Consider the following 13,945-nt stretch of genomic DNA (forward strand, 5'->3'; position numbering starts at 1 on the left):
GTGTAACTTGCCTTATAACTTGCTAAAAACCCATTCCACTTGCTCCTTTCAGAATATCCATGGAGACTGCTGGTCTGCCCATACCCGGATACCACTACATTGCGCCCAGTACAATTGTTAAAACGCCCATTCACTAAATGCAACAATCAATCGCCAGCAAGAAATCCAACAGCAACTGAGGATCGATGAGGAGGAGTACTGGAGGAGACGAGTTTCGGAGGACGTCGAATGCTGAATAACAAGCAGTTCATCAAAACATTAACGTTGGGGAGGAGATCCAGAGATCCAGGGATCGGAAATCAAACATCAAACACGAGACACACTCATAGACAGACACGCGGAGAAAATCATACATACACGTTATATTTATTCATTGATTCTTATTAATTATGATATTTTCATTAAGTTTTAAACGCAAGGGCAAACAAATACAAGAACTTATGTGTTGAACCGTTTTCGCGGGGCCCTATAACGTGCGTTCAGTGCGTGGGGCCGCCCCAAAGTAAGAACAGAACAGCAATTAATTTTAAGATTAGTCAAAATGAAGACAAAATAAAAGCATAAACTCTATTAACCACATAACAAGCGAACATAAGAAAGGCAGAAATTTCAAAAGCAAGCGCGTAATTCTAAGCAAACTATTTATGCATGAGCATGACCAAAAAAAACACAAAAAAAAAAACAGAAAACAGGAGTAAGCGAAAGGATTAAGCTTAAAGGATCGAATATAAAAAGAGACATTGAAACAGACTAACGAACAAACAAACCAAGCAAACAAAGACACAAACAAGGTACAGATCAACAGCAACATTACAATACTTCAAGTCGACCACTGGGGACCGATGTTTGCGTTTGTTAGTTGTTTGTTTATATGTACACGTATATTTTATGGTATATATAGAGGAGAGATGTATTGATACGATTTATTTTATTATTTCTATTATGGTAATTGTTATCGAAATTGTATTTGTGATTTTTGAATATGTTTAGACTGATGTGCAAAATTGATTCTGTTTATTGATTACAATTAAAATACACATAAATTACTATGGACTAATTAGCAATCTCTATCTTCTTCGTTCGTCTGTTCAGGATTTGTTTCAAAAGGATGAAGATGAAGGATCAAGAGTCGAACTAGCGAAAGAGATTTTATTTGAATATACTTATCGAAATTGTTGTATACTCCCATGTTTGGTTTCTAGTTAAATTGTTGCCAACCGACAACAAAACAATTACTTACGATTTAGTGAAGCAAATTCGAGCTACAATAATAATTTTTAAGCAATTTTGCGGCGATTAAAAAAGACTTTTTCAAGGCGTGGAATATACTAAAAGGAAAGATTTAATTATATTACAATTATGCTTAAAGTAAAGTATAATTTTAATTTATTAGCTGTTAAATTTATACGCAAAACAAACTAAAAAAGCGAGAACAGAACAAAAAGAATCACAAGAAAAGAAAACATCAAAATAAACTGATTTTCACTGTTAAAATGACAAATTATATTAATTTTATTTAGTTTACGAATTTAGTTCGTAGGCTGGGCAGTAAAAGCAAAAGGATCACCGAGACACACTGAGAACATTTAGTTGCATTCAAATGATAATTCACGAAAGAGCCTCTGTGACGAAGGTGAAAGCGAAAGCATCAGTTTGCTAGTTGGCAAAATGTGTCAAATTTTATTCTACATATATATTAATTATTTCGTAAGACAGTTATCGAGACATAGAGTTATCAAAACAACCAACATATCCACTGCAAGAAAACCAATCTAATCACCACTTATATTAACCAACACAAGATACAAAAGTAACAAAAATATAAACCCTTAAATTCATACATATAAGACAAACATATCCCAGAGAACGCAATGCATTAATCTAAACCAATACCTTATGTATGTATAATTTATATCAAAATTGAACGGCAATTTGGCGGTCTGTTTTTTGACTTTCAGAGCAAATTGCAAAGTGATTTTTTTGTGCAACATCCATTGTCGCGATCTAATTTTTAGCAGTCACTAGATTAGCATCTTCCGCTCATACAAAACTTATGAAAGAACAAAACTTGATTACAGGAAATTGTTAATAGCATAAAGAGTAATACTATGAATAATTAAACGTGTAAACGAGCCTGGTCCGAGGGATAAGCTGTATTCGAGGATCAAGCCACTGGCGAGAGCGGCGTCTAACGAGATATCATAAGGCGAAACTATTTCGTGATTTTAATGACAAATATATTTCGCTGTCGCTGACGACAAACAATTTGAAGCAATCATTTTGAATCAAAGAACCGCGGTTCTCAACTTAAACAAAATCTGGAATGAATATGAAAACAAATGATATGCTTGGGAGGAGGAGGGAATCGAGTAAATCCATATATCTATACATAAATGAATGATATATCTATATATAAATATACATAAATTAAATATATAATTATTATGTACACTTGTATTTAAATGTATTCGAAATATTTAGTAAATTTTTTGCGCAAGTTACACAGACTTACAGAGAACACTAAAACAAAAGATGAAAAATATTTAAAAATGAAAAAAGACGAGGGCGACTACGGAGATAGACGGGTCAACAGCGGGTAACTGGGATTAATTGTAAAATAAAAGTAATGAAAGGGATAATTAAATTATGTGTATGTGTGTATAAGAGAAGTAGCTCAAACATTTCACAAAACATTTTACTTAATATGCGTGTGTAATTAATGTAATTTAATAACGACATTTTGTTGACAAACTTGTAAATTTGCAAAGGAAAAATACGTGTAAGAAAAGCAATTTTAATGGTGCCTTAAAAACCAAACCAAACCAAGCAAATTTCTTCAAGCCTGCCTTGCCTCAATCCCCATTCCCAACTGGATGGCATGTGAGTTTTCTACTCCTTTTTCTCCTGCTCTTTTCAAGACTTCCCACGGACACTGGTGTCCGATCCGGTCCCCCGGTCCTTCCTCGATCAGATCGAGCCCGACTGGTGGCTGGGCCGGCACTTAGGCCTTAGTTAATATGCGTGTTATATCATTTCGACATAAGAACTTATCCCTTTTAGCGAAACACGGTGACCCACAATTGCTCAAAGCTATCCGAGTCTGTGCAAAAAGTTGCCCGTTACATTTGCGAATTGGATTCGACAGCCCAACTTACAATTAGCTACAAAAGAACACGTAGTGGATGTGACACTGAGATCCAAAATGAACAACTAGCCCGAACAAAAAAAGCAAAAAAAAATGAACAAAAAAAGGATACCCAAAAAAACACAAGCAAAATATTATCAAATTATATACATATACAGCAAAACAAACACATTAATGTTTCTCTCAGTGTAATTACAAATCACTTGAATGTATTTGCTCACATTTTTACAATACATGTCGAAGAACTCTACACAATAAGCAACAAATGTAAAAGCATTTAAGGCACTTGGTCGATCGATCGATCGATTAATCGATTGATTGAGAGGATGGGATGATCGGACTTTGGATGCAAGATAATTGTTAAACAAATCCACTGAAGGAATGGGTTCGATAAACCAGACAGTATAATCTAAAAGAAAACAAAATATTTATATACATATGAAAGCAAAAGCAAAAATGAAACTATATTTAAGGTATTTTAGATATTCTTATTTAATATCCAGAAAACAAGACGAGAAATTATACGAGCAGAGTTTTAGTTTAGGCACAGAGTAGTAGGGAGAGAGAGGTATGGGTAGATCGGGTCTAAGTAATGAACAAAATATATGTGTATTAACTAACTAAATATCAGTGTTAGAAATTTTAAGCAAGTAGGATCAGAGAGGGGCGGTAAGATGGCGGTTTTACTCTACCGGTCCATCCTGGCGGGGAGTGCAGGCGATCCTGTTGTTTGATTCAGTTACATCCGAGTATCCCTTAATTTGTGTAAACATTATGAAACGAGCATTAGCGCAAGAAGGCATAACTACGTGTATTCCAATTCATCAAAGCAATTGAAGAATTAATAGAACACCTAGGCGGGACGCACCCGGGCTCGCACCTGGCCCCCCTAGCCACTAGAAATATACGAAACATCTAAGGTTTCTCAGCATAACAAAGCGAATCAAAGCAAAACCAAATATCGATCATATTATCTTACGTAGTGGAAACAAGCAACTTAACTACTAGCATATGGTACACACATGCAGTGCATACATTAGCCATGCAGACGGCAACGGACCCCATAGCTTGGTTGGACAATATATGGCGTTGGATTTGGATAGTGGGCTATTGTTAGGATATTGGCGCATAGTTTACACAAAATTACCGTATGTATATGTGTGTGTGTTTGTATACGTGTAGGCATTAAGTTGGGGGAGGATCTCTTCTAATTGTAAGCCCAAGAGGCGGGACAGCACATCCGGAAGCACTGCATCCGTTCCGGGCCAATCAGCCCGGAAACGGAAATAATAACCGACGGCAAACTAGTTGCCTAGCATGTAGGACTCTCTCTTACTCTCATCTTAATGGAAGACGAAAAGAATGAATATGCAGCGTAAAATTGATAAAACTGAACAATTGGGATCAACTTATATTTTAAATATAAGATTAAATTGTAAAACAAGACCTAAGCAAACTTTTTAATTAAGCCCCGAAGTTTGTAGAGGAAGCTACTTAAATCTAAAGAGCGTCTAAAAACGAGAAACGATAAAACTTACATCATTTTGTGCCAAAAATATGATAGCAATTTGAAGGCAGAAGCAGGCGAACAATAGTTACCAACATTTAATGGCCAAAAGCACAACAGCTAACCACAGAGAGAACACAAAGTAAATTCTTTGCTTTTTTTGGGGGAACAACACATAGGAATTATACGAATTTCAATGGATTCACCGTCGTCAGACAGCTACTCACTCACACAAGTATTTAAATGTTCACATTTGCTCAATGCAAAGCACTTAAAGGAGCTTATTTAATGAAAACCAAAAACAAAACCAAAACCAAAACCAAATACAAATCAATACTAAACCATATAGATGTGCGTAACCATTTCTGTATAAATAATATTCAATCTGGCTGTATTCGCAGTTTTATTGCTATTGCTAAAAGTGTGCCAAATATCTCCCAGATGAACCAAAGCTGAAATTGCCGACAGAAGTTCCCATTGGTTTCGTTGCATATTTTTAGGCGAATGCCAGGTTCAGGTTCGACCAGCCCCTGAGATTATGTTGCAAACTGACGAATTCGGGGAGGCAATACAGACGCAGATGCAGATACAGATACAGATGCACAGCTATAAACAAAATTAAATTAATAATTGAGGACATGAAAGGTTAAAACAAAGGCAAATGCTAACTAAACATATTTACAAGTTGAAGAAAACTGCAAGGCAATCATATAACTAGAGCTTCAATAAATAAAAAGGACAAAAAGTGTCATAAAATGGGAGGAATTATGGCTATAAAACAAGTTAAAAATGCCTAGAAAGTGTTTTGGACAAATATATATTTAAGCCATATTCCCAATGAACAAAAAACAAAAAAAAAAACCAAAAAAAAAAAAAAAAATAAAGATTTGCGTTATTATTGTGGTTAAAACATAATAAAGATGTGTTAAAAAAAGAACTAAACCAAAAGTTAGTGCCAATTTTTAGTGCAAATTTTTGCGTAATTGTTTTGATTTCAACGTTATTGAAAATAAACCAAGGTAAACAAAACAAAAGTATAGAAAACGAACTGTTGGTTTCAAAACCACCAATTTTTGGGAAGACTTTCGAAACAGATACAAGATACAAGGACACAGGACACAGCAAGGGGCGGGAAACCAAACCAAAAATCGTAGCACTCAGCACCGCATAGTTTTCGATGTGAACCATTATGTGTAGTGTAGCGTAGAGGCAATTTACCCACGAACATACACCTACATATGTACATGTAGCTCAGCTGGGAGACAACACTCACCATTACTTTGCACTCCCACAAACGGACAGGGAACCTAATCAGTAGGCGGCCCAGGACTAGGCCCAGGACAGGGCTTCACCAGGCACTCAGTAACCAGTAATCAGTAATCAGTAATAGGTTCAGGGTACATTTTATTGAACGCAGCACTGAGAACAGGAACTTTTAGATTGCAATACACTCGATGCGACTCGAAAACTAGAAGAGTAAAGGTAAAAATAAAAATAGAATCAGGCCCGGAAAAGGGCTACCATGTTATATCGGCTATCGCAAAATTTAAAGTAATGTTAAGCCATAAGTGAAATTAATATTGTTTATCTGTGTACAACAATAATATTTAAATAATTCTTAATGTGTATTGTGACTCTAAAACAAAACAAAACAAAAGCAAACCAAACCAAACCAATTCATTGACACAGGACTATTTTGAAGTGTCCTAGTTAGGATTCGATCAGAGTTCTTCTCGCTGAGGAGCTTCACGCTTTGATCTCAGACCCGGACAGCCCTACAGACGATGCTCTTCACATGCTAGACACACAGATCTTAATCACTGTAAGGATAAACATAATACAATAAGTAGCCCAAAAGGAATTCTTCAGAAATAATGGCTAAATGTACAAGAAAACGGTAGAAGCGAGTTAAAACACAGAAGAAAACAAAGTAATGATACCACACTCGAAAGCAAACATTATTTACAACGTATTTACAATTCTATATAAATTATATTTAAAAAGTATTTACATATATACGAGAAAAACTCACTGTGTAGGTACATATGTGCGACTCAGCAAAGGACCCCGTAAAGGATTCGTTCTCACACTCACACCTCCACATATCCACATTTCCACACATCCGCACCCACAAACACTCGCTTTCGAAGGCATCGCCATCGGGGTGTATCGGTACAGGACGAGGAGTCACGAATGCCTTCTCTGATCACCATAAGACACACACACAACGACAGATCACTCACAGACACAGACTCACACACACGCAAATTTAAGTGCATTATAATTGAATTTATAGAGTTAAACGAAGCTATTAAGTGAAATTATTTAAACTGATTAACTGATTATGATTATTATTAACGATGCATACGCATTTACTCACAACTCATATACACACCTATATAAAATATATATCTATATATACATGGCATATATCGCTGAAAGAATTTCCGTTGGTAAAACACCCATATAAGCAAATCAATTATGTTATCATATACATATACCACATCATATCAGACACGAAGAGAATCACTGCAAGTTTACCCAACCAGAAGGATAATTGTAAGAGATCGAGATCGATTTTGAAAGCTACATAGATGTGTTGCGTTCTTTGAATAAATGTTTTTTGAGTCGAATTTTTACTTCAAAAACCAATGAAAATCTAATAAAATGAATAATATTAATTCAAACCAAGTCACACACAGACCTAATCATACAAATGTTATCTGTGTGAAAGTCGTAAGAAATTGCAGAAATTGATCATGAAAATGTACCACTTGAGTAAGGCGATGAGCCCTTATGATGTATGAACATAAAACCAAAAAAGAATTTAACACAATTTTTGAATTCATTAAATAAAGGTATGTGTTTAGATATATTCAAAACAACCCCCACCTGTGTTTTTATTTCAGGGCTATTCAATTTTCAGTCCCCCCGCATTCTGTATTGTCTCATTTTAATGGAACAGACGGTGTGATATCGGTGATAATGGAGCGGATAACAAGTATACGACGTGTGTTAATTGTTTCGATTTTGTCAATGCAAACGGCGTATGGCAAGAGGCCAGCTGGTGGCACAATGGATGCTGAAAAGGCCGCCAAAACTTCATTCATAAACCTATAAGCAGCATACAAAAATAAATGTATATATTTTATGTGCCCGCTGGCCTCTCTTTAATAAACAAACAAAAAAAATTTAGAAAAAGAGAGCAAACCAGACCAGAGTGCTTGTATGTGAGAGGGAGAGGTCTTCGAAAAGGTATATGTAAATATATTATTTTAGTCCCCACGTAATGCGGCGATTTGTTAGTCGCTAATTGCGTTCAATAGGCGAAACCTGAATGAAACAAAAACGGAATTCGATCGCTTTTTGACAGCCTAATACCTGACCAGGCATTTGAGAACGTTACGCTATTCAACCTCAATCACGTTTCAAAAAAAAAGCTACAATTATTGGGAATTACATTTTTTGCATAATTAAACATCGACCTGCTTCTAAAGTAATTTAATATAGTGAGGCCACTATTTAAATGACCCTATTTCAATATCATTTGTATAATTGAATTTCAACAGTGTCAACCCTGCGAATACGTAATAACTTACCCTTCATCCTATGGGAAATATATAAATATAAATCCACTTATAAATAGAATCAATAACAAGAGGGACTTTCCACTTAGATAAAATATTTTAATAAATTATTTTTAATTTATACTTCATTGTTTCACATTTTGTTATTATTCAAACAAAATAGTCCATAATATATTATCCGACTGTAGGGTGTTTTTAAATCAAGTTTGTTCTAGTGTCTGGTCATTTTTTGTATGTTTTACTTGGCCGGTTAAAAGATAAGTACTGCACTTCATAAGTAGCTTATTATAAAATAAAGCCACTGACACTTGCTCTTGATCATTTTTCCATACATATATAACAGCATCGTCATAAAATACACTAAATGTGTTATGAGATTGAATGTTTGGACTGATGTTTTGGCTGTCGTCCAAGGAAATGAAATAAAATCCCATAAACTATCACGATAGAGGCACGTGACCAGTAAAAGTGTTCCGTTTGAATTTTAAATATCTACATAAATATAGTGGATGTTTTATGATTGTAGTTTTGTGTTATAGATTTTTTATAAATTTATAAATTTTTATAAATTTTTTCTAATTTATTGGTTTAGAATTTTTATTTTTAACACACTTGCTCTACCCAAAATATTGATAGTTCTAACCGATTTATAAAGTTTAATAGCTGTATCAAATAATGTGAATAAATATATATATATTTTAGTTTTTAAATGTTTTCATTTATTTGGGAAAAACAAAGAAATAATAATAATAAAAAAATTATTAAAAAACTGGTAAAATTTATTAAATAAAATAAAAAAGTGGTTTATGTTTATGTAACATGCATCATTATGTCATGTAACCTTTATTCTTAAGGATTAATCTGTTCCATAAATAGTTCCCATTTTTCCAATTATCCATAATTTATTTTTAAATAAAGCCGAAAAACTGTTGAATTGGATCAAAAGCTTGATTTTAATAATATATAATATATTTTAATAATATAAGATATCCTAAAAAAACCTAACTTTATCTACTTAAAAATTGCATTTTATATTAATAATAAGCCTAAAAGCCTATGATATAAGGCTAAATATAAAATTTGTGTGTATATATTTATAGACTTCTTGAGGAATGAAATAATTTCCAGTCCTTAACTAATTTAACGATCAATCGAATTCCAGGAAGTATTTTGATAAGATTAGAGTGTACCAAGTGGTGTCTAGCCTGGCAGATCACAAACTGGTAGATTATGTTCGTTCTTTAAGAGTTTTTTTTAACAAAATTTAGCTTTTGGAAAGATTTTCTTTGTTTTTGAGATAGAAGAGCAGAGGCTCCTTGGGCAATGGATTCATGGACTTTGTCCAGCCATCACCTTATACAAATCTCCGGCTGTCCAGCTTGTGTGCAGCCAATCCAGCGCCGACACACCGGCAGACCGCAGGGCTGGTCCCATCTCTCCGGCAAGCCTGGCAAGAAGCAAAACCGCAACCGCAACCAGAACCCAGTGGAGCAGCAGCCTTATCGAGGTGGCTGGCCGGCGGCGCTCAACAGTTGGTCGGCGGTACGAGCTTTCTCACTCGGCGCCGGACTACGATCGCCTCCACTCGGTGTTTGGCTCGCAAATTTTGGATCCGATCTCCGTCTCCGGACCGCAGTTCGAGGCGCGTCATTGTGCCGTACGCATCGCGAAAGTGTTCAGCCGTTGAGGTAAAAATAAATGTACATATACATTTTGTAAATGAAAATAAACGCGCACGAGTGCTGAATTATCCGAAAACGTGCGTTAATTGTGACCAAGTTTCTAATAAACAATTCAGAAATGGCGGCTAGCGAAGCACCGCCCGCGGAGGTGACAGTGGAGGTACAACCGCCGCCAAAGGATCCGGAGGACGTCACCCTGGACGCTATCCTGAAGCACCTGGGGCAATTCGGGCGCTTCCAGCTGATCATCTTCGTGCTCATTTGCCTCCCCATGATGTTCCACGCCATGTTCTCGGTCACCTATGTGTTCACGGCATCCACCGTGACGCACCGATGCCACATTTCGGAGTGCGATTCGGCGGACAGCTCCTACTATGAGAGCCACACGGCGTTCAGTATTCCGCACAACGGCAAGGATCTGGACTCCTGTAATCGGTATACCAACTACCATCTCTCCCAATCTAACCAGTCGCTGCTGGAGGACATCTGTGTGGCCGAAAACTACCAGGAAAAGAAGGCAATAGCATGTCCAGACAACAAATTCGTCTTTCGCGATGATGAAGTAACAATTTCAAATGACGTGAGTATCAAAGTACCACCTTCGATAGGGGGTGCTGTTATCAAGAACCGCATAGCAGACTCTCAAATCCACCGCCGGCACATGTGGACTTTGATAAGTCAGCCGATCTAAGACACATGCTGCTTAGACAGATTCTAATCCCCAATTAGTCCTTATAAACTGCAAGCTAGTGACTCTGGTGGGTAAAAATGAAATATTAGTACTATTTTATAGCTTCATAATTGTCTGATAAGAAGGTATATTAACCTTTAATCGGTTAATATACCATAAAACCGTTGACGAAGCCATTTGATTAACAACCAACAAATGCCAGAAATAAAAATTCCCAAAATTGTGAAATTAATAGTTGGCCAGATTTGATGTTAAGATTCAATTATATATTGGAGGGATCAAAGCACTATGAATTTCTTATCTGTTGATTAAGTAAATTATTTATTTAATATATCCTCTCCGTGGGGTTGTCGGAAACTGAGATTGTGCGCCACTATTAAGTGCTGCCCAAAAGCTTCACTGATAACCGCCCGCGTAGTTCATAATCATAATCGAAGGCGGATTCGCAGACGGGGCCCGACCCGGCTTCACTTAGGCGAGCTATGATTGCAGTAGAGGGCCGTAAACCTCTTAATGTATTGATTAAGCACTGAGCATGAACCATTAAGTGTAACGGCGAGAGCGTCAGCTGAATCAACAAAGATACCATTGAGCAGGTCCAAAGGTAAACAAACTTGTATCATTTACTTAATAACCATTAATTGAGGAATTTTACCACTTAAAAGGTAAACAAATTCGCTTTTCACGGCCACATATGATGGCTCACCCTTGGGTTCCTGCTATCAAAAAAGTCGGAAGCCGCTTCTTAAGTGGTCTGACGAGATTTAGAACGTTCTTTATCAGATTTATTAGACAATTGGATACCCAGATATGATGTATGACTGGCATCTGCTAGATAAGTGCCTCAGTTGCCTTAAACTCGAGCAAAACCATCACAACGTGGAATAAACAAAGTATAGATTATGATATTCACAGGCAAATGAGGTTGCAATTGCCTTAAATAGGGCTGGCCTTAGTATACCTTAACTTCAAGGAGCGTTATAGCTTCTACAATTTTCACAATTTTGTAACAAACAAAAAAAATATGAAAAGAATGGCGTCAAAGTCCGAAAAACACGAAAAAATTGCAAAAATGCCCGTTTCTTGTGTAAAAATTGTATTCTTTTTGTTTAAAAAAATTGAAGATACATTTTTTTCCACATTTAACTATTGAAAAACGTCGGAAATTTTAAAATTGGATCAAAATTTCGCGTTTAGGAATTTTTAAGAACAAAAAGGTCCCGACACACGGTGTTTTCTATATAAATAAAGATTTTGAGGGTGTTACAAATATTTTAAACACGATTTTGTGTTATATTCGACCTAATAAAAAATACCTACTATGTCTCTTTAAAAGTTCCAAATCACGGCCGCACTGTGTAATTTATATTAATTTTATTAATCTTAGTTATACTAGCTTACGTCGTATCGTAGCTTATGTCTTATTCACAAAGAAACAATATTCAGGTATATAGTACATACATAAACACAAAAACTTTAAAGCTTCCAAAAATGAAAACCTAAACAGCAATACACGTACACTTCAAAACATTTAGATTTTACAACTTCTTAGATTGTTTTATCTTATTTTATAAATAATAGATGTCTTATTATTAAAAAATAAAAATCTATTCCGCAACAAATACATACGAACATTTATCAAATAAATAGAATTAATGAGTTTTGGGAAAGGATCTATGGAAAAACTTAAAGTAACGCGATAAAGGTTATGGTTTTCGAATCTGATTTATTTAAAAATATTAAAATTATATATATTATATATTAATATATTAAATATATTTAATTTTTTAAATAATTCCTATAAAAATGACTCCCTTTTTAGTTTGGCATTTTCTGCGATGACGAATGGAAGCTATCCATGGTGGGTACGATTAATAACCTGGGACAATTCTTTGGTATTCCCATCGGCGGTTATGTGGCGGATCGGTGAGTGAAAATAAGGATCTGTTTAAAGCCTCTTCTTTATTCCCCACATCTCCGCCAGCTATGGACGCAGTTTCTCGATCGCCCTGGGCGGAATAATGGGCGCCGTGATCGGCACTATTCGCTCGTTCTCGCCCAGCTATGCGTGGTTCCTGGTATTCGAGTTCCTGGACAACATGACCAGCAGCACGCTGTATTCCACCTGCTTCGTCATCGGAATCGAGTTGGTGGGGCCCCGACGGCGAGTGCTGGCCTGCAGCGTGATCACGGTCTTCTACGCCGTGGGTGAGGTGGCTCTGGCCATGTTCGCCAAGGCCTTCCCCGACTGGCGCATCCTGCTGCGCATCACCTACATGCCCTCGCTCATTCTGGTGGTCTACTTCTGGATCCTTCCGGAGAGCGTGCGCTGGCTGCTCAGCCAGGGCAAGGAGGAACGGGCCAAGGGCATTCTGCGCCGAGCCGCCAAGGTGAACAAGCGCAAGCTCTCGGAGAGTATGCTTGACAAGCTCGTCCTCGCCAACCGGGACAAGTTGGAGCAGTCGGCGGAGAGCAGGTTCCCCATCCGAGAAGCCTTCAAAAACTTCAAGTGGCGAATCGCCAACTGCTCCCTCTGCTGGATAGTCCACGTGTTGGTCTACTATGGCCTCAGTCTCAACGTGGTGCTCCTCGACGGTGACAAGTACAACAATTTCGCCTACATTGCGCTCGTGGAGATCCCCGGCTTCTTCTTGCCACTCGTCATCATGGACCGCTTCGGCAGGCGCTTCTCCCTCTGCGGCCTGATGCTCACCAGTGGCCTCTGTTGCATCGGAACGATCTTCACCGGGCCTGAGCAGCCGGTACTGCAGCTGGTCATGTTCCTCGTGGGCAAGCTGACTATCACGGCGAGCTTCCAGGTGCTGTACTTCTTCGCCTCTGAGATCTACCCCACCAATCTGCGCAACAGCCTGCTCAGCTTCTGCTCCATGATGGGCAGGTTCGGCTCCATGCTGGCGCCTCAAACGCCTCTTCTGGTAAGTATGGGATACCATTTATGCTTCTCAATTTTTAATAATCGTTTCCCCCCAAAGGCCAAGTATTATGCCAACGCTCCGGCCATGCTCTTTGCCGGGGCCGCCATCGGGAGTGGTCTTCTTACTTTGTTCTTCCCTGAGACCACCAACGTCGTCCTGCCCACCACGGTACAGGAGGCGGACGCCATTGGCGTGAAGAAGAAACCTTCGCAGGCCAAGGACCTCGATCTAGTCGCACCGGCCAGCCCGCCGCAGTAACCAGTCAGCAGTACAATCATAGGCTAAGGCAACCTGCATATACAAAGACATTTCTCTTCAAATGTGTTATATACTTTAAGAATAATGCTTACATAAATATTATATTCTAGCCATTACAAAGAATGGGTTTTGATTTATT

The 13,945-nt window shown here is 37.5% G+C and overlaps 2 protein-coding genes across 7 annotated transcripts in view; both read left to right on the forward strand.

The window, feature by feature from the left end:
• Window positions 1-1,501, forward strand: part of mub (poly(rC)-binding protein mub) — a 44,158-nt gene extending 42,657 nt beyond the window's left edge. For all 6 annotated transcript variants that reach the window (XM_017247047.3, XM_017247048.3, XM_017247052.3 and 3 more), the window contains one exon: window positions 53-1,501. In XM_017247047.3, the coding sequence (XP_017102536.1) occupies window positions 53-137 (85 nt within the window). In that variant the 3' untranslated portion in view covers window positions 138-1,501. The remainder of the gene's footprint in view (window positions 1-52) is intronic.
• An 8,098-nt stretch (window positions 1,502-9,599) lies between these two features.
• On the forward strand, window positions 9,600-13,925 carry SLC22A (SLC22A family member). The gene is made up of 4 exons (XM_017247119.3): window positions 9,600-10,501; window positions 12,435-12,538; window positions 12,597-13,548; window positions 13,606-13,925. Exons 1-4 carry the CDS (start codon window positions 10,040-10,042, stop codon window positions 13,804-13,806), a joined length of 1,719 nt encoding a protein of 572 aa, XP_017102608.2. The 5' UTR covers window positions 9,600-10,039; the 3' UTR covers window positions 13,807-13,925.
• Window positions 13,926-13,945: the final 20 nt, after the last annotated feature.

The sequence above is a fragment of the Drosophila bipectinata genome, chromosome 3L (assembly GCF_030179905.1).
Source record: "Drosophila bipectinata strain 14024-0381.07 chromosome 3L, DbipHiC1v2, whole genome shotgun sequence".
Lineage (NCBI taxonomy): Eukaryota > Metazoa > Arthropoda > Insecta > Diptera > Drosophilidae > Drosophila > Drosophila bipectinata.

What these genes read in the sequence shown, in the direction of transcription:
- SLC22A (XM_017247119.3), top strand. Translation starts at nt 10,040, where the DNA reads ATGGCGGCTAGCGAAGCACCGCCCGCGGAGGTGACAGTGGAGGTACAA. An exon ending in AAGTAACAATTTCAAATGAC is followed by an intron (nt 10,502 to 12,434) that starts GTGAGTATCAAA and finishes CTCCCTTTTTAG; the next exon opens with TTTGGCATTTTCTGCGATGA. An exon ending in CGCCTCAAACGCCTCTTCTG is followed by an intron (nt 13,549 to 13,605) that starts GTAAGTATGGGA and finishes TTCCCCCCAAAG; the next exon opens with GCCAAGTATTATGCCAACGC.